The sequence below is a fragment of the Phyllosticta capitalensis genome (assembly GCF_038381095.1).
Source record: "Phyllosticta capitalensis strain CBS 128856 chromosome Unknown BKA78scaffold_1, whole genome shotgun sequence".
Taxonomy (NCBI): Eukaryota; Fungi; Ascomycota; class Dothideomycetes; order Botryosphaeriales; family Phyllostictaceae; genus Phyllosticta; species Phyllosticta capitalensis.
In genome coordinates, this window is record NW_027117439.1 from 1,410,340 (window position 1) to 1,427,488 (window position 17,149).

The 17,149-nt window shown below is 52.7% G+C and overlaps 5 protein-coding genes across 5 annotated transcripts; 3 read left to right on the plus strand and 2 right to left on the minus strand.

Annotated features, from left to right (window-relative positions):
• Positions 1–272: 272 nt before the first annotated feature.
• BKA78DRAFT_291165 (spindle pole body formation-associated protein-domain-containing protein) lies at positions 273–1,766 on the minus strand (the record flags this gene model as incomplete). Its single annotated transcript, XM_066885852.1, has 1 exon — positions 273–1,766. The coding sequence occupies one exon, from the start codon at positions 1,764–1,766 to the stop codon at positions 273–275; it is 1,494 nt and encodes a 497-aa protein (XP_066749151.1).
• A 432-nt stretch (positions 1,767–2,198) lies between these two features.
• Positions 2,199–7,040, plus strand: BKA78DRAFT_348560 (anticodon binding domain of tRNAs-domain-containing protein; the record flags this gene model as incomplete). The annotated part of the gene is made up of 2 exons (XM_066890656.1): positions 2,199–2,928; positions 2,980–7,040. 2 exons carry the CDS (start codon positions 2,199–2,201, stop codon positions 7,038–7,040), a joined length of 4,791 nt encoding a protein of 1,596 aa, XP_066749152.1.
• Positions 7,041–7,498: 458 nt separating this feature from the next.
• BKA78DRAFT_348561 (uncharacterized protein) lies at positions 7,499–11,277 on the plus strand (the record flags this gene model as incomplete). The annotated part of the gene is made up of 4 exons (XM_066890657.1): positions 7,499–7,892; positions 7,949–8,397; positions 8,446–10,245; positions 10,294–11,277. 4 exons carry the CDS (start codon positions 7,499–7,501, stop codon positions 11,275–11,277), a joined length of 3,627 nt encoding a protein of 1,208 aa, XP_066749153.1.
• Positions 11,278–12,270: 993 nt separating this feature from the next.
• BKA78DRAFT_243953 (amino acid transporter-like protein) lies at positions 12,271–14,448 on the plus strand (the record flags this gene model as incomplete). Its single annotated transcript, XM_066883989.1, has 7 exons — positions 12,271–12,574; positions 12,671–12,910; positions 12,983–13,078; positions 13,132–13,207; positions 13,262–13,445; positions 13,501–13,594; positions 13,658–14,448. The coding sequence occupies 7 exons, from the start codon at positions 12,271–12,273 to the stop codon at positions 14,446–14,448; spliced, it is 1,785 nt and encodes a 594-aa protein (XP_066749154.1).
• Positions 14,449–14,544: 96 nt separating this feature from the next.
• BKA78DRAFT_9164 (FAD binding domain-containing protein) lies at positions 14,545–16,489 on the minus strand. Its single transcript, XM_066893964.1, has 4 exons — positions 16,157–16,489; positions 15,764–16,101; positions 15,507–15,712; positions 14,545–15,456 (listed from the first exon to the last, which is right to left on the minus strand). The coding sequence occupies exons 1-4, from the start codon at positions 16,321–16,323 to the stop codon at positions 14,641–14,643; spliced, it is 1,527 nt and encodes a 508-aa protein (XP_066749155.1). The 5' UTR covers positions 16,324–16,489; the 3' UTR covers positions 14,545–14,640.
• Between the last annotated feature and the right edge of the window lie 660 nt (positions 16,490–17,149).

The window sequence follows — 17,149 nt, forward strand, 5'->3', positions numbered from 1 at the left end:
AAATGCCAGTCTTGCGGGCTTCATGCGGATATCGTGCGTAGACTACGTGCTTGAGAATGCTTCGACTGTGGCCATGTTTGAAAAAGAAGCGCTCCGCCCAGAGCCAAATAACAACCGAAAGAAGGACCCCAAACAGGATACCCAGACCGACGTACCTCCAATGAACGAGTTGAAATAATGTACCCATTAGCCAACGCCTGCAATTTGCTTCTCGAGTACGCCAAATGAAGAAGGAATCAAGACCGACTGTAGTAATGCTGAGACGGCTACAATTACACCGCACTCTCTTTGGCGTTTTCCTTGCCTCTTTGCCTCTCCCGCTTCCTCTGTGCAACGCGCTCCATGGCCAGTTTTCGTCTTGCGTCTTCCGCCTTTGGTGTGCCTGATGGATTTGACATTGGTTGCAAGGATCTTTCAGCCCGCGGCCGACTCGCAGAAGTGGCACCGCTTGAAGTTTTGCCTGGACGGAGTGGTTGGAGTTCTTCGCTTCCGACCGTCTGCTCGTCTGAGCCCTTCGTAGCTTGGTCTTGCTGGCCGAAGGCCGAATCGCCGTTGGCAAGCCATGGGTCGTCTGATGACTCGGGGCCTTTAGCACGGCGTGATGGACGTGGCTTTCTTGAAGCAGATGCTGCTCGATTCCGCGCTTGGATTTGTACTTGTCCAGAATATGCATTGTCCAGACGCGATTTCCTCTCAGATGTTGGTGACGGCATCGACTTCGCTTTGCCGCTACGACGATGGCTAATGGGCGTGGCGTCAAGCCTGCAGAGACTGGCTTGCTGCGGATCCAGATCTTGCATTTGCTGCTCGAAGTCCTTTTCCAGATCCGACATTGGCTCCTCTTCAACAACTTCTTTCGAGCCGCGCTCCAAGGCAGCCAAGCGTCGCTTGAGCATGGCATTCTCAACGCTCAATTTGCTGTTCTCTGCCATCGACTGCCTCAGCTTCTCCTTGTACTCCCGATTCTTGTCTTCTAGCTCTTTCTCTCGCTCTCTGTGCTTTTTCCGCTCTGCCTCAAGTTTGGTGGCTAAATCTAAGCGCTCTTCGTCCTTCTTTTTCGCAAACTCCTTGGCAAGTTTTTGCCTTTTGATCAACTTGTTCATTTCCGTTTCGCTCCGCTTCGAATATGATTCATACTGTTCTTTCCAGTACTTTCCAGAGTCCGAGCGCGGCTGGTCGATGTCTATGGTGATATCTTGGTCATCCTTTGCCCTTGGCATAGGCGCCAGCCGTTGTGGTGCAGGCGCTCCTCTAATCGGTGCAGCCGAGTTATCCGGGTGGGCGCGCTGGGTGTCTTTTGATGTTTTCGCATCGTAAAGGGCCTCCTTCAACCTGTCGCTTGATCGGACTTTTGGTTCTTCCATCAAACCAGTCTTGGGCGTCCATGGGCTGGGAAATTTTCCCGGGTAGTCGTTTGGCAGGCCACTGCGATTTCCAATGTTTGACTTCTTTCCCTCGTTGTCTACAACATGGGTGCCGAAAGAGACAGTTTTGCGTTCTTTGGCAGCCCCCGGGGTAGAGAGGATGCCAGCCAGCTTGGGGCCATCTTGATCGTTTGCGTCATTGCTTGGTCGCGGCCTCGAGGATTCGGCCTGCAAAGCGGCTACTCGATTGTTCCTGAGGGCGGGGCCTTTCTCGATAGGCTTTACGGTCTCGGGGGCCTGCGGCGTGCCGAAAATGGCATGTTTGATGGCGCGGGCAGCGAAAACAGGAGCAGGTGTCTCGGGAGGCTCGAGGTAGGGGTTTTCAACGGGTTCTGGATTCATGGTGTCAGTTGGTTATTGGGTTGGCTCGGCGAAGTTCTGACCTGGACCACTGGGCCCTCTGATCCAAGAAAACATGGCGACGCGGAAGGCGCTAGGGCACGGCGACAACGAGCGTGTGGGTGGCTGGCAAGGAAATGGCGACGGTGGTGATTGTTGGAGTGTTTGTCGCGGGGACGCGATGTTTACAAGCAGCCGTTTCGGTGCAGTTGCGCTTATCTTATCGAATGAATGGAGCTAGTGGACTGGTACATGTGCGTCAGCGCGCCAGACCAGTGTGGCTTCCAACACTCACCGCAGCCTGCACCCCTCTCCCAATATCGTCTTGTGCAATCGCCGGCATGGCAACCACTCTGTGAAGGGCTGCGGCTTCGGCTGCATCTCTCAAGGTCTCCCCTTCCACTTTTGACCTTGCAACCCGCACCGCAGTCCACCATGGCTCCGCCCAAGTCCCCATGGAACAAAATCGCAGCGCCCGCTACCCCAAAACCAAAGAAAAATGGCACCACTACTGCTGCAAAGCAGCAGCAATCTGGCCCCACGATCGACGCGTCGCCCTCTACTCCGGCGGCCGCCACCTACGCCCAGGCGCAAGACGACGAGATCGAAGCATTGAAGGCGATTTACATGGAGGATTATGAGCCAGTCGAAACCAAGGGAGCATGGAGCAAAGCAACCGAACGTGCCTTCAAGCTTTCCCTCAAGGCATACTCAGACCCCGAAACTATGGTTGTCTTGTCCGTACGCCTCACTACTACCTATCCTAAATCGGTCCCCTTGTTATCCATAGAAAGGGCAGCCGGTCTACGGACGAAGCACCAGAAAGAGGTTGAGAATATCATAAAGTCACGACCAAAGGAGCTTATTGGAGAAGTGATGATATACGAGATTGGCACAGCCATTCAAGATGTGCTCGAGGATGCTGTGGCCGCGCGCCAACAAGACGCAGCCATGCCCAGCTTGGAGGAGGAGCGCGCTGTGCACGAGGCGGCAGCAGAAGAACTGTCCAAGAAGCAAGAGGAGGAAGAATCCAAAAAGCGGGAGGAAGAGAAGGCCGAGGAAGACCGCATGCTGAAACAGATGGTAGACGAGGAAATGAGCAGGCGCAAAGAACAGAAGCGCAAGAATCGAGTCTTTTTTGCACCTGCCAAGACCATGCTACCTGGTATGCCAATTCTTTCCGATCCCCCAAGTCAAATAAGTAACATTGTCGCAGAAATAGAAACGCAACCCATGGCTCTCATTCGCGAGGGCCCAGTCACCCAGGTATTCTCTGTGCAGGCTGCTCTATCAGCCGAGGCGTCTGTCAATCTGTTAGTCTTGAAGAAGGCTATCGTCAAAAACCAAAAGAATGAGTCTCGCCTCAAGAAACTCATCGAAGACTTTGATCAGATGATGGAGGATTTGAAAAGGATATCCCACGACAACGTCAATTCTATGCTGGACTTCAAGATCGACAGATTACCCGACGGCGGCGACTGGCACATCAGCATACTGCTTGAATACGCCGACAAAGGATCCTTGACAGAAATGTTTTCGGTGGTTGAATCTTTCCCACCAAACAAAGTCCGAGCTTGGACAGTTGAATTGCTCGAAGCGCTGGATTACCTTCATCGTAATGGCGTGGTCCACAAGAGAGTGCATCCGGGAAATATCCTGCTATGCCAGCCCGCGTCAGGAGGCGCCGTGTTCGTCAAGTTGGCCGATGGTGGCTTCCAAGACTGCCTGCACACAATTAAAGAGATTTCAAGGGGAACTTCCAGAGTAGCGCCAGCAAGATCGGCTTATTGGCAGCCACCTGAGATGGGTCACGACTGTGGTGGGAAGCCATCAAGGAAGACGGATATCTGGGACCTGGGCATCGTTTTCCTGCAGATGCTGTTCGGTCTCGACACACCCCAGAAGTACAGCTCCCCGAACGCCCTTACCGAGGATCTCGAGTTGTCAGAACCTCTACAGGAGATGGTAGAAAAGTTCTTCAAGCCGGATCCGAAGAAGAGGCCTTCCGCTTTCGATTTGATCCCATCGGAATTTCTCCGCGGCAATGCCCCTTTGCTCCTTGAGCCCACTTCTCCTGAACGCTCTACCTCTCTCTCTATTCGAACCCGTGGTCGCATGCGACGGGAATCCTCCAACTATGCCAGTGGCAGTTTCAATGACCGTCCACTCTCGCGGTATGCTAGTGAATGGGTAGAAGCTGGCCGTCTCGGGAAAGGTGGTTATGGAGAGGTTGTCAAAGCTCGCAACAAGCTCGATGGACGCATCTATGCCATCAAGAAAATTAGGCAGAAATCCGCAGCTGCTTTGACTGAGGTGCTTTCCGAGGTTATGCTCCTTTCGCGGCTCAATCATCCGTATGTCGTGCGTTATTACACTGCGTGGCCAGAACAGGAAATCGCAGATCCTATGGACACGGAGACTGAAGACGACACAGTCACTTTCACAGAGGGCTCCGTCTCTTCAAGTGGCCCTGAAATCGAATTCGGTCGCAGCAATACGGGCGGACTGGACTTTATCAGTTCGAGCGGCTACCCCAAAATCGAATTTGGCGACGTGTCTGACGAATCTGCTTCCGAAGATGATGAATCTTCCAGCGATGAAGACGGTGAATACAGTGCAGCCGCAAGCGGGTCGCCACTCAAGCTGCGACGTGATACCTCCACCTCAAGGTCTCGCCCGGTCAGGTCAATTTTGTACATCCAGATGGAATACTGCGAAAGACATACACTCCGTGATTTGATCAGGAAAGATCTTCATGACAACCCTGACGAGGCATGGCGACTTTTCCGGCAAATCCTGGAAGGTCTTGCGCATATACACAGCCATGGAATCATACACAGGGACTTGAAACCCGACAACGTCTTCATCGATGTTACGAACAATCCTCGGATCGGGGACTTTGGTCTGGCCACCAGCGGTCAATACCAGGTCGCCGACAAGGCCGCTAGCGGAAGTGCGCCCAGCAACAACGACGCTGACATGACAAGAAGCGTTGGAACTGCCCTTTACGTCGCTCCTGAATTAAGGTCCGGCGCTGGTGGAAGCTACAATGAGAAGGTCGACATGTATTCCCTTGGAATCATTTTCTTCGAAATGTGTCACCCTCTTAAGACAGCCATGGAGAGAGACCATGTCATTCGTCAGCTTCGCGAAAAGGAGCACACCCTCCCATCCACTTTTCAGAATCCCGATAAAGCTTTGCAGGGAAGCATAATTCTGACGTTAATCTCTCATCGCCCAAGCGAACGACCAAGCAGTACTGAATTGTTGCGCAGCGGCAAGCTACCATTGCAGGTTGAAGACGAGACAGTTCGGTACGCCCTGCAAGGACTGACAGATCCCAATTCCCCATACTATCATAAGATGCTGTCCGCGCTATTTGCACAAGGTGTGGACAGACAGGTAAAAGATTTTGCATGGGACCTGGGCCAGACCTCTGCCCACGAAGAAAAGGCCTCAGACGTTGTGCTTCAGTGTTTGGTAGAGGAGAAACTCAGCAACGTGTTCAGGAGACACGGAGCAGTCAAGACAAGGAGGCAGCTTCTCTTCCCGAAATCTGCCCACTACGAAAACCAAAACGTTGTCCAACTCTTTGATGCCTCAGGAACACTTGTCCAGTTGCCATACGACTTCACATTGCCATTTGCAAGGACCATTGCCAGAAGAAAGCCTCCTGCTGAGAAGACCTACTCAATCGGACATGTCTACCGCGACTCTTTCACGGGTGGCGCGCCTCGCAGCAGTGGAGAAGCTGATTTTGACATCATCTCATACAACAGTTTGGACCTCGCCCTGAAAGAAGCCGAGGTCATCAAAGTCATGGACGAGGTTCTGGACGAATTGCCGTCGCTCGCGTCGTCACAAGTTTGCTTTCATCTCAACCATTCAGATCTGCTCGAGCTTATCATGGAATCTTGTCGCATCGCCCCGTCACTGCGACGCTCCGTGAAAGACATTCTTAGCAGACTGAATATTCAGCAGTGGTCATGGCAAAAGATCAGGCAAGACCTACGTTCCCCGGCTGTGGGCGTCTCCTCAACTTCCCTCGACGACCTCGCAAAGTTTGATTTCAGAGACACCCCAGAGAAGGCGTTTGCCAAAATCAAATCCTTGTTGTCAGGGACTGAGCTGCTGGACAGGACCCATGCAACTTTTGCCCATCTACGCCAGGTTCTGACATACCTCAAAAAGTTCAATGTTCAGCGCAAGATCTACTTCGCACCACTCAGCAGCTTCAACTCCAAGTTCTACAGTGGTGGCATTATGTTTCAGTGCCTCTTCGACACCAAGAGACGTGATGTGCTTGCTGCTGGCGGTCGCTACGACCGACTCATTGAAGAACATAAACCCAAGTCCCTGGGAGAGTTCACTGGCTGCCACGCAGTGGGCATGAACATTGGATGGGATAGATTGGTCACGTCCATGGCTCGTCACCACAAAAGCCACAGCAAGGCTTTCCTTAAGAAGGCACAAGAGGAAGAGAACGGTTCCGGTCAGTGGCCCACAAGGCGCTGCGATGTACTGGTTGCCTCTTTCGACGCCGCAACCCTCCGTTCGGCTGGAACCAAAATGGTGTCTGATCTTTGGGCACACGACATTAGCTCCGAGCTTTCCACTGACTGTAAGGACTGGGACGAACTGATCAGGACGTATGCTGAAGACAAGCACTCGTGGATTGTCATCATCAAGCATGAAGCGTTGAACACCGGCAAGCCGGACATTAAAATCAAATCAGTCTCGAAAAAGGAAGACACGGATCTTCGCAGCCCCGAACTTCTCTCGTATCTGAGACAAGAGCTGCGCGAACGAGATCATCGTGAAGGTCTAGTCGTCAATCGGTCGCGCATGTCACGATTGAGCAGTGACCAGCAGAATCATGGCAATCATGGCGGGCAGCAGGATCGGAAGAGCAACGTCCAAGTCCTCCTTGCCCAGCACCGGTCGAAAAAAACCAACAAGTGGGCTGTGGTCGAGGCTTCGCGAACATCTGTGACTGAGCTCCTGGCAGGATTCCAAAAGAACCCCATTGCGGCTATCGAAACCAAGGATGAGATTTTGGACATGTTGAGAGACACAAGGCTGAGCGACGCGGATAGCTGGCGCAGGGCGATCCAGAGCGTGCCACTGGTGGAGAGGGGCTACTTGCAGGAGGTGATGGATATGCTAAGAGAATATCGCAGGAAATGGGAGGAGGAAGGTTCTTCACCAGAAGGCAGGGTTGCATTTCTCTACAACTTCCGCACCGGAGCCTGCGTCATGTATGACCTGGGTCTTTGAGCAACGGGGTAGATCTAGCATGAGGTCCATAGACAAATCAATTTTCCATGCCACTTTCAGTACACCAAGCCATGTTGCTGCCACCAGGAGATCGCTGACCATGTCACCTATGTTGTGGCCTCACCACCTTCCGCATGTCACCATCGAAGTGAAACCCTTGGATCACGTGAGAGGGTTCGCTCTGGGCGGTCTTCACGCGCACAGACCATCGGAATGCCGACCGCCGCGGCGGGCGTCGCGCGCAGCAGCTCAAGCACCAGGAACCATCACCACCACCACCAACACATCTTCCACCTTACCGCCCTGCACTTCACCCTCTTCAATCCGCCGTCTGGGGCGCCTCGTTTCTGGACCTCCTCAGATGGACTTTTAGCCCTTCTTCCATCCTCCTGCCTCCGCTCCATTGCGCGAACGCTCCTCCTCCCTCACGCGCAAGTTGAACGACTCGAATTACTCCCATGGCTGCCAACGGAGTCGCCAACGGCGTCAATGGACATCATGACGCCGCAAACACCATCGAATCTCGCCGCTTCTCGGAAATTCCCTCTGTCATCGACGTGACAGTCGCCGAGGGTGATGTTGTCGAACAGGTTGAAATAGACCTGATCGAGCTGGCGGACGATCCCACTGAGCTCTGCATTCTGCTTGAGAACGAAAGCGTTGCGAGAAACACATGGATGACCATTGCTCTGGCGTACGCGAAGCAGCGCAAGACGACTTTGGCGATTGATATCTTGCTCAAGGCGCGGGAGGCTTTTGGTCGTGCGCCGGCTGAGGAGAAGCTCAGCATTCTCAGTGCGCTTTTCTGGCTGCACCTATGCATGTGCCGCGAGGCCCCTCGCCTTCGTCCGGGTATTTTCTCTCAATCAGAGTCACTCTCAAGTTGGCATCTCACTGACGCACACCAGACGGTGGCCCTCCCGACGTCAAGACCAAAGAGCAGTGGATCCAAGCGGCCACGGCAAACCTGAATGATGCCTCCCGTATCAGTCCCTCGTATGCCCCTCTCTTTCTTGCTCGAGGCGTCCTCTACCTTCTCCGCGCATCGGCCATTACTCCGACCAAGTCAGGCGCGCCAGACAGCGCTGAACGTACAGATGCTCTTCGACAGGCGGCCAAGTGCTTTGAAGACTCATTGCGAGCTTACCAGGGAAAGAATCTCATGGCGCTTCTTGGAAAAGCAAGAGTCCAGTACTCACTTGGCAAGTACGCCGATTCCCTTGGGCTCTACCAAAAAGTCCTCGAATTGGAGCCCCGCATGCTCGACCCAGACCCGCGCATTGGCATTGGATGTTGTCTGTGGCAGCTTGGACACAAGGAAGACGCGAAGAATGCCTGGCAACGGTCTCTTGAACTGGTGAGATCTATTTAGCTGATAGACCCAGACCGAAGCTAATGTTCACAGTGTCCTGACTCGAAAACGGCAAACATACTCCTTGGTCTTTACCATCTGAACGAATCGTCGCAATATCCCACCACCCATCCAGCCTTTGCTCCCATCTACAAAAAGGCCATGACGGTATACACGCAAAAGGCATTCAAGTTGGATGATAAATATCCTCTCACCTGTGCTACTTTCGGTGGTTACTTCTTGATGAGAAAGGCCATGGGTCAAGTCGAAAAATTGTCCCGGCGATCAATCGACTTCACAGACGTCAACCCTGTCGCCAGTGATGGCTGGTACCTACTCGGCAGAAAATCTCACTACGAAGAGGACAATTCGAAGGCTTTCGATCACTACCAAAGGGCCGACAATGCTCGTGGAGGAGATGAGAAAGGCTATCTTCCGGCCAAGTTTGGCATGGCTCAGATCCGCATCATCATGCAGGATTTCGAAGGCGCCAAGCTGCGACTTGAGAAAATCATTCAACATTCCAAAAGCACGGAGGCCATGACTCTCTTGGGCACTTTGTACGCGGAGGACGTCTTTGCTGCTCAAATGTCTAACGCGAAAGAGAACAAATCGAACGAGTTGAGAAAAGCCATTGGTCTTTTGGAGGGAGTGAGAGCGTCGTGGAGAGACCCGAAAAAGAAAGCTGTTCCGGACTCCGCTGTGCTTCTCAACCTGGCAAGGCTCTACGAAACAGACCACCCGGAAAAGAGTCTGCAGTGCTTGCATCAAGTTGAGCAAATGGAGATGGATGAAATTCCCGAAGAGGATCGTCCCGAGGAGCCAGAAAAACCGAGCGACACAAGCGACAAAGTTGCTGATGCGGCTGCGAGAGAAGCCTACGAGGAGGCCAAAAAGGCATGGCTTGCCCAGATGCGGGAGAATCTACCCCCTCAACTGCTCAACAACATGGGCTGCTTCTACTACCAACAAGAGAAGTACGGGCAGGCTCGGGAGCTGTTCCAATCTGCACTCAACGCTTGCGTGAAGGTGGGCGACAGAGACCAGTCCATTGATACTGACGCTCTCGTCACTACCATCAGCTATTCTCTCGCTCGCACCTACGAGGCTGAGGGCATGCTGGACGAAGCCAAGAAGGTCTACGAAGGACTGCTCCAGCGTCATGGCGATTACGTTGACGCGAACATTCGACTTACCTACATCAAGCTCCGGCAAGATCCACAGGGAGAAGGTCCGAAGGCCATGCAAGAGCTGTACAAGGCCGAGACCAACAACCTTGAAGTTCGCGCATTGTATGGTTGGTATCTCAGCAAAGCCAAGAAACGGACGAACAACCTCAACGAAGACCAGGAACAACGTCATTACAAGCACACGCTGGTACAATGCGACAAGCATGACCGCTACTCCCTTACTGGCATGGGTAATATGCACCTGGCTTTCGCTCGAGAGATGCGCCGAGATACCGAGCAAGACAAGGAAAAGCGACGCAAGATGTATCAGAAAGCAGTCGAATTCTTTGACAAAGCACTGCAGTTGGACCCGAAGAATGCCTATGCTGCTCAAGGAATCGGCATTGCCATGATCGAATGCAACAAGGACCATTCAGGGGCCATTCAACTTTTCACCAAGGTCAGAGAGACTCTCAAGGACGCCAGCGTTTACATCAACTTGGGACACGCCTTCTGTGAGACAAAGCAATACTCTCGTGCCATCGAAAACTACGAGACGGCCCTCGCCAAGGACCGGTCTCGGGACCCAACGATTCTGGCTTGCCTTGGGCGCGCGTGGATGCTCAAGGGCAAGCAGGACAAAAACATCCAGTCTATGAAGACGTCATTGGACTATTCTCGAAGGGTAAGAAGAGCTCCATCTTCAATCAAGCTGATTCGCTGACTTTTTCAGGCTTTGGATGTGGCGCCGGACCAAGTCCATTTCAAGTTCAACGTGGCCTTTGTCCAGATATCGATTGCTCAGCTCATCTACGCGTTGCCTGAAAATTCTCGTACCTTGGAAGACGTCGAGATCGCTGTCAGTGGTTTGGACGAAGCCATTGAGTCCTTCAGCGCTATTGCCAAGTCTCCCAATCCTCCTTACCCTCGCAACGACATTGAGCAAAGAGCCAACATGGGTAGAAATACCATCAAAAGGCAGCTGGACAGGGCATTGCAGAGCCAGAAGGAGTACGAGGAAAAGAACGCGGCGAAGCTCAAGGAGGCAAGGGAGAAGCGGGATGCAGATATCAAGAAGAGGGAGGAGGAAAAGAGGAAACAAAAAGAAGCAGAAGATGAGAGGCTGCGTGCAATCGCAGCTGAAAGAGAAAAGATGCGCGAAAGGGACAGGGAACTGGCTGCACAGCGACAGGAAGAGGAGAAGAGACGAGAGGAAGCTGAGATGACGACTGATTCGGAGACTGGAGAGAGGAAGAAACGGAGCAAACCCAAACGAGGCGGCGGCAAGCGGAAGAAGAAGGGCGATGAGAGCGATACCGAGGGCGGCGACGGCTCAGACGGTGAAGCTGGCGGTCGTCGCAGCAGACGCAGGACCACCACGTCGGCCACGCCTGGCGATTCTGGAGATGAGCGTCCTCGCAAAAAGAAGAAGAGAAAACTCGAGCGCAAGACAAAGCAGAGCAGCAAGTTCAAGTCTGCTGAATTCATCCAGAGCGATGATGACGATGATTTGTTTGGTGGAAATGACAAGAACGACGATGAGGGAGAAGCTGAGAAGACTCCGGAGAGCGACGAAGAGGTTACGACGCAAAGGCAACGCAAGTCTGCAAGGGTCGTCGACGACGACGACGAAGACGAAGAGGGAGAGACTGCTGAGCCAGCAAATGGTGCAGCCGACGGTGATGACGACACCGCGATGGGAGAAGCCGATGAGTGATGGCGATAGGCCATGATCGATGAAGATTGCCCGTTCATTGGGTCGTTTCTGCATTAGCATGGGCGTCTGAGGGATCAAGGCGGATGATTCCGCGAAGAAAAGTTGAAGCGGCGGGCTTGTCATGCGTTTTTTTCCTTATGCATTCTCAATTACTTGGCAAGTGGAGGCAATTTTCCATAGGCCATGGCGGGTGGGCGAAATGAAAAGTGTTGGATGCTCAACCTACCATGGAACCGGTGATCAATGTACACAAGTCACTGCGTGGCTTTCACCCCAAACACAGTAAGTAAGTGGGTCCAAAACTCGAATATCTTGAGACCTGGACTTTTGTACTAACTATCCCAGGTGTCTAGTTGATTTGTTGCGGACTTTCCCTGTACCACATGATACTGAAGAGATCTCGGAGAATGACACCACTTTCGCCATCTCGGTTCCAGAAGGAGTCGAAACTCTACCGCTGCGTTCTTTCTTTTCAACTTGTGTGGGAGCTTTGACGCAAAGGGCTGACCACTGATGCAGGGCACAAGACTTACAAAAGGGGCGCCGTTGTTCTTGATGCACAGCTAAAGCAATCCATGAGAGCCCTAGTATTCCCGCGCCGCAGCATCAGCGTTCAGGGATTCATGGCGTGCTACGATGAGTCTGGGAAAATCGACCACATGCTTCTGCCGAGAGTACGGGCACCGCCATTGAGGGCGAGCTCCCACGCCGGCTAGCCAATCGCGTCATCGGCTTTTGACATTGCACGATGCATGTCTAGCCCCATTGCAAGCTATCGTCATACTAACACCTTTACGAGTCTCGGCACTCGTGAGTGAGAAGTGGGATGCTGTTTTAAAATGTTGTCTGCTGCCCGTATCTTGGTGCGGTCAGTTTAGATCTCGAGCCAGCACAAAACTTTCTCCTCTATATTTGCACGCGACAGAGCCTAAGAGAGAGAGGGACGGTCTACTTTGACTATCGTCCATTCCATCGGCATAGCTTCGCTGAGCTATGGACGTCAACGCCAACCCTAGCGTAGCGCGCTTCCGTGCTTCCCACGATGTCGAATCGAAGTGCGACCACCACTCCTCTATACGCCGCATCGCATCGCCTGGCGTTGACTCCTCTGTTATCAAGAACACGGGTAGCATTGCTTTTGTCGGAGAGCAGGGCGCAAATGGCTCAGTACCTACCTACCAGGTCACTACGGGCGCTCCTGTGGAAAAGGAGTCTCCTTTGGGCTACGAAGTCAACTGGTATTCGATTATATTCTTGAATATCTCGCAGATGGTCGGGACGGGAGTCTTCTCAACTCGTAAGTCTTATCTAATTGCTGTGCTTCAGCAACATCCCATGCTTGCCCCACTCCCGCTGGCATTCACAATCACTCCATGGCAGCTGACGTGTGTAGCTTCGAGTATCCTTTCCGCAACAGGATCCGTGGGCATGAGTTTGATGTACTGGTTCATCGGATTCGTCATTTCGGCGTGCTCGCTGGGGACGTATCTTGAACTGGCCTCATACTTCCCCTCCCGATCCGGTAGCGAGACGGTTTATCTGGAAAACGCTTATCCGAGGCCGAAATGGTTCTTCCCGACTGCATTTGCAGTTCAAACTGTGATTCTAAGCTTCAGCAGTAGCAATGCTGTGGGTAAGTGGCAAAGGATTACCTCTGTTGGGCAGGAAATTTTGCAAAGGCTCAGCTGAGGCTAACACTTGGTAGTACTTGCCCAGTACCTCTTCAAAATGGCGGATCGAGAGCCTACCGCTTGGGAGCAGAAAGGAGTAGCAGTGGCTTCATACACTGTTGCAGCCCTATGTGAGATTGTCTCTATCTCGTTGTACAAATCGTTGATGCTGATTGATTGGCAGTCATGATTGCCAACACTCGGTTCTCACTGCACCTCTCCAACGCCATTGGGCTGATAAAGGTGCTGACACTGGTCTTGTACGCGCTTCCAAGCCCTGCAGTGTAAGCTTGGGTCGCTGACAGGTTTCACAGCGTCAGCATCGCCGGACTGGTGTGTCTTGGTGGGAACACCAAGGTAGCTGATCCCATGGCAAATTTCCACAATGCTTTTGCCGGCACGTCGAGCAATGGCTACAACATGGCAAATGCGCTGGTAAAGATTACCTTTTCCTATTCTGGATATCAGAACTGCTTCAATGTCATGAACGAAATAAAGGTACGTTGATTTCAGATCTCACAGAGAGCATTCGAATGACAGGCTCGCTCCGAAGGATCCAATCAAAACGACCCGGAAGAGCGCACCCGTGGCCTTATTAGTCGTGGCTATCTTGTATATTCTTTGTAATGTCGCGTACTTTGCAGCTGGTAAGTCCGATCACTCCCCGTACATTTGAAGCCGTGCCTTGTCCAAAAGCTAACAGTATCAAGTGCCCGCGGAAGCAATCCTCAACTCTGAGCAAACGGTAGCTTCGCTTTTTTTCAGCGCCATCTTCGGAACTCGTGCGGCACGAGGCCTTAACTTCCTCGTCGTCATTAGCGCTTTTGGAAATCTGCTTGCAGTACTCATCGGACAGTCACGAGTAATCCGTGAAATCGGACGGCAAGGGGTACTCCCCTGGACACCATTCTGGGTGTCGACACGGCCCTTTGGCACGCCACTTGGCCCGTATCTGCTCAAATGGGCCATGACGGTGCTCATGATTTTGGCACCGCCGGCGGGAGATGCCTTCAATTTCATCGTCGATTTGCAGACGTATCCCTCAGCCGTATTCTTTTTCCTCATGGCTCTTGGCCTCTACTTCATTCGCCGCCAGCGCAGCCGCATTGGTGCCGGACGCAGCGAGTTTCGTTGTTGGGATGCTGCCATCATCATTACGCTTGCTGTCAACCTGTTCTTGCTCATCATGCCGTGGTATCCGCCGCCTGGTGGCGCCACTGGTGGTGATGTTAGCTTCTGGTATGGGACGTACTGCGTGGTGGGCATTGGGATCATATTGTTCTGCATCTTCTACTATTGGCTGTGGATCTATGTGCTGCCATTTTTTGGTGGCTACAAGATGCGGCAGAAGGTAGTGGAGCTGGATGATGGGTCGGTGATGCACCAGCTCGTCAGAATTCCGAACGCCGAGGTCGCGCAATGGGACGAGGAACACGATGCCGTGGGCAACATCGTCGGAAGCAGTGGCGAGCAATCGGCTGCTCAGGGAGAGAAGTACTAGGAGACACTCTGGAAATAGACTGTCAGACAAAAAAGGTAATTCCATTCAATGGCGGTGCGATGGATATCAAAAAATCATTTCTCTTGAGATATATCTACCGACAAGCGATTAAATAGACATTTTCCTACAAACGCTTCGCTGAACAATGTCCCAATGGAAATATACAATAGAAAGCAAGAGCACCTACACCTTTTACGGCAACTTGAATCCAGCAGCCTGCCTATTGTTCCAGAACCTGCCAGGGTCGACCGAGTCTCTGACTCGTTGGGCAAACTCCCTCGACTCCTTCTTGATGTTGCCCCAGTAGTCCTCTCTCCAGTAGCCATCGTTCATGAAGACAGGCCTGTACACATCTGGGAGGCGACCATCCGAGACGCCCTGGTTGATAATGTCCTTCATGCCGCCATAGAGCTGGACCGTTCCTTGGTCAACGGTGGCGTCTGTGTCCGATGTGCCGGGCCAGTACGAGTAATCGAACTCGAAAATGATGCGGTCGGCGTCCTCGTCGAAAGACATCAGATCACCACCATTTTCTGACGCGACTTTGGCGAACAACGTAGGGTACGGTTGGAATGCGAAGCTGCCGACGAGGCCGAGGACAGCAGACATGCTGTTTGTAACATTCTCCCAATGCTGGTAGCACGTCTGCAGGTGATTGGCGGTAATATTGGGGTCCTTGGCGAGTGGAGTCGTGGCCGTGGAGATGGTGTACACGGAGCCGTTGACGACGGCCCAGTTGTTGAAAGTCAGCAAGTCGGCGTAGGTGCGGTTCTTGCAGTTGTTGACGACCGGGTTGAGCGACGTGAACATGTCGAAGACGCCCGCAGGGGGTTCCGGGCCATCGTAGAAGAGGAAGATAACCCATTGCTGGTACAAGCTCGCAACGGTAATCTCAGACGTGGCAATGATGGCAGCCTTCGGGTCTGGGTAGTTTTGCGTAAAGTTCTGGACTGCGGCCAGAATCGCGTCATTCTGATCACCACCAAACCATAGGTTGCCGCCCCACACCTGTGAATCTGTAAGCTTCTGAACCTATTGGAGATACTAAAATGCCCTACCTGGCCATTCTCACCAATGGGGTGAGTCTTGAGAGTGTAAGTTGTGACGACACCAAAGTTGGGCCCGCCTCCTTTCAGAGCCTTGTATAGGTCTGTGTTGTGGCTACTTGATGCAGTAACAATTGATGCATTTGCCAGGACCACCTCAAACTCTTCTACGTTGTTTGCTGCCCAACCGTATTGAGAAGACAGAAAGCTCAAACCACCTATACTCGTTAGTGCCCGGCATTGACAAAATAGTTGGGATCATGACGTACCACCGAGGATAAAGCCACCAACTCCGACGTGACCAATACGACCACCGACAGCAGCGGCGTTGTGCCCTTGAAGCACTTCGATAATGTCTTGCCACCTGTTGCCAGCGCCAACGCGCACTGTGTTGGTGGACGCATCATATGTGACTTCCTTGAGATTGACAGTCGAGATGAGCGGGCCGCCACTGATACTTGAAAAGTTCTGGTTTGGGTTGTGTCCACCAGACTTTACGGAAAAAGTCTCATTGTTCTGATTGAGGACTTTGATTGCAGCAGCGACACCTTGGGCATCGGAGGGCTCGATAATACAAGCAGGCTTCAGGTCCGAACATCCCACAGACCTGAGAGAGACATAAGCCAATAATGTTCATGATAGGAGCGAATTGCGAGACCTACCAGTAAGCATCGCTTTCGTTGTCGTATGCTGTGGAGCCAGACCATGCGATAGTGAATCCATCAACCGAATTCGACTGCAGTTGAGACTTCAATGTGTCGCATGTCAACATGCCAGCAGCCGCAGAGCCGGCAAGGAGGCCAACGACGGCGGAGGAGAGGAGAGACATGATGTTCTAGCGTACGACCAAACCTCGACGCTGACGAAACCATGGCACACCAAGGCCGGCCGATGAGTACTTATACAACGTGCAAATCCTCAGTGAAGTGGCGCGTGCTTGAGGGATCAGCTCACTTGCGCCATCCGGGTGGTTTTCACCAAGAAACTTCGTTCGGGCAACCTCCAGACGACGAACAAGGGCCTTACCGTGCGGAAATGAAGCCCTCTGGCCCACATGTCTGCTTTAGCCTTGTCAGCCTACTGTACAATGACTATAGGGCTTAGCCGAAGAGAGCAAACAACTTGCCAAAACTAACACTATGGACGGGGGCGATTCCCTGAATGGGTAAGCCTCGTTTATTGTTCAATGGATTAAGGTTAGGATGGCTAGGTTTGGTAGCGCTTTGGGAGGCGTCATCGCACTGCGACCACGTCCGAAGCGTCGTTTACTGGTCATCTTGGCGGCTGGTAGTGGAGCGGGCAGTGCTTAGGTACATGAGTAGACTGGCTGCGGCTTCGTGGGCCGGTAAACTGTGGCAAGATTTGGTTGGACACCCCAGGTTCCCGATGTGAGAGTTGGGCATCTTCGCCGGCAGGGTCGCTTGATGTGTATAAAGGGAAAGACACTGGTGTCGGAGTTCATTAGCAGATTAGGATAAGCGCGTTGATTTTCAATGGGGATGAAGATGATCCCGGGGTCATCGGGTGAGAAGAACGAGGCTCGGTCCGCTGTGCCAAACGTGCAGCTTCGCTTAACCTTGTCCTGTCTTCTCAACTTCATCATGCGTGTATCCGTCATTGACCAAGCCGGCTTTCCGTTCACTGTTTCCGTTCTT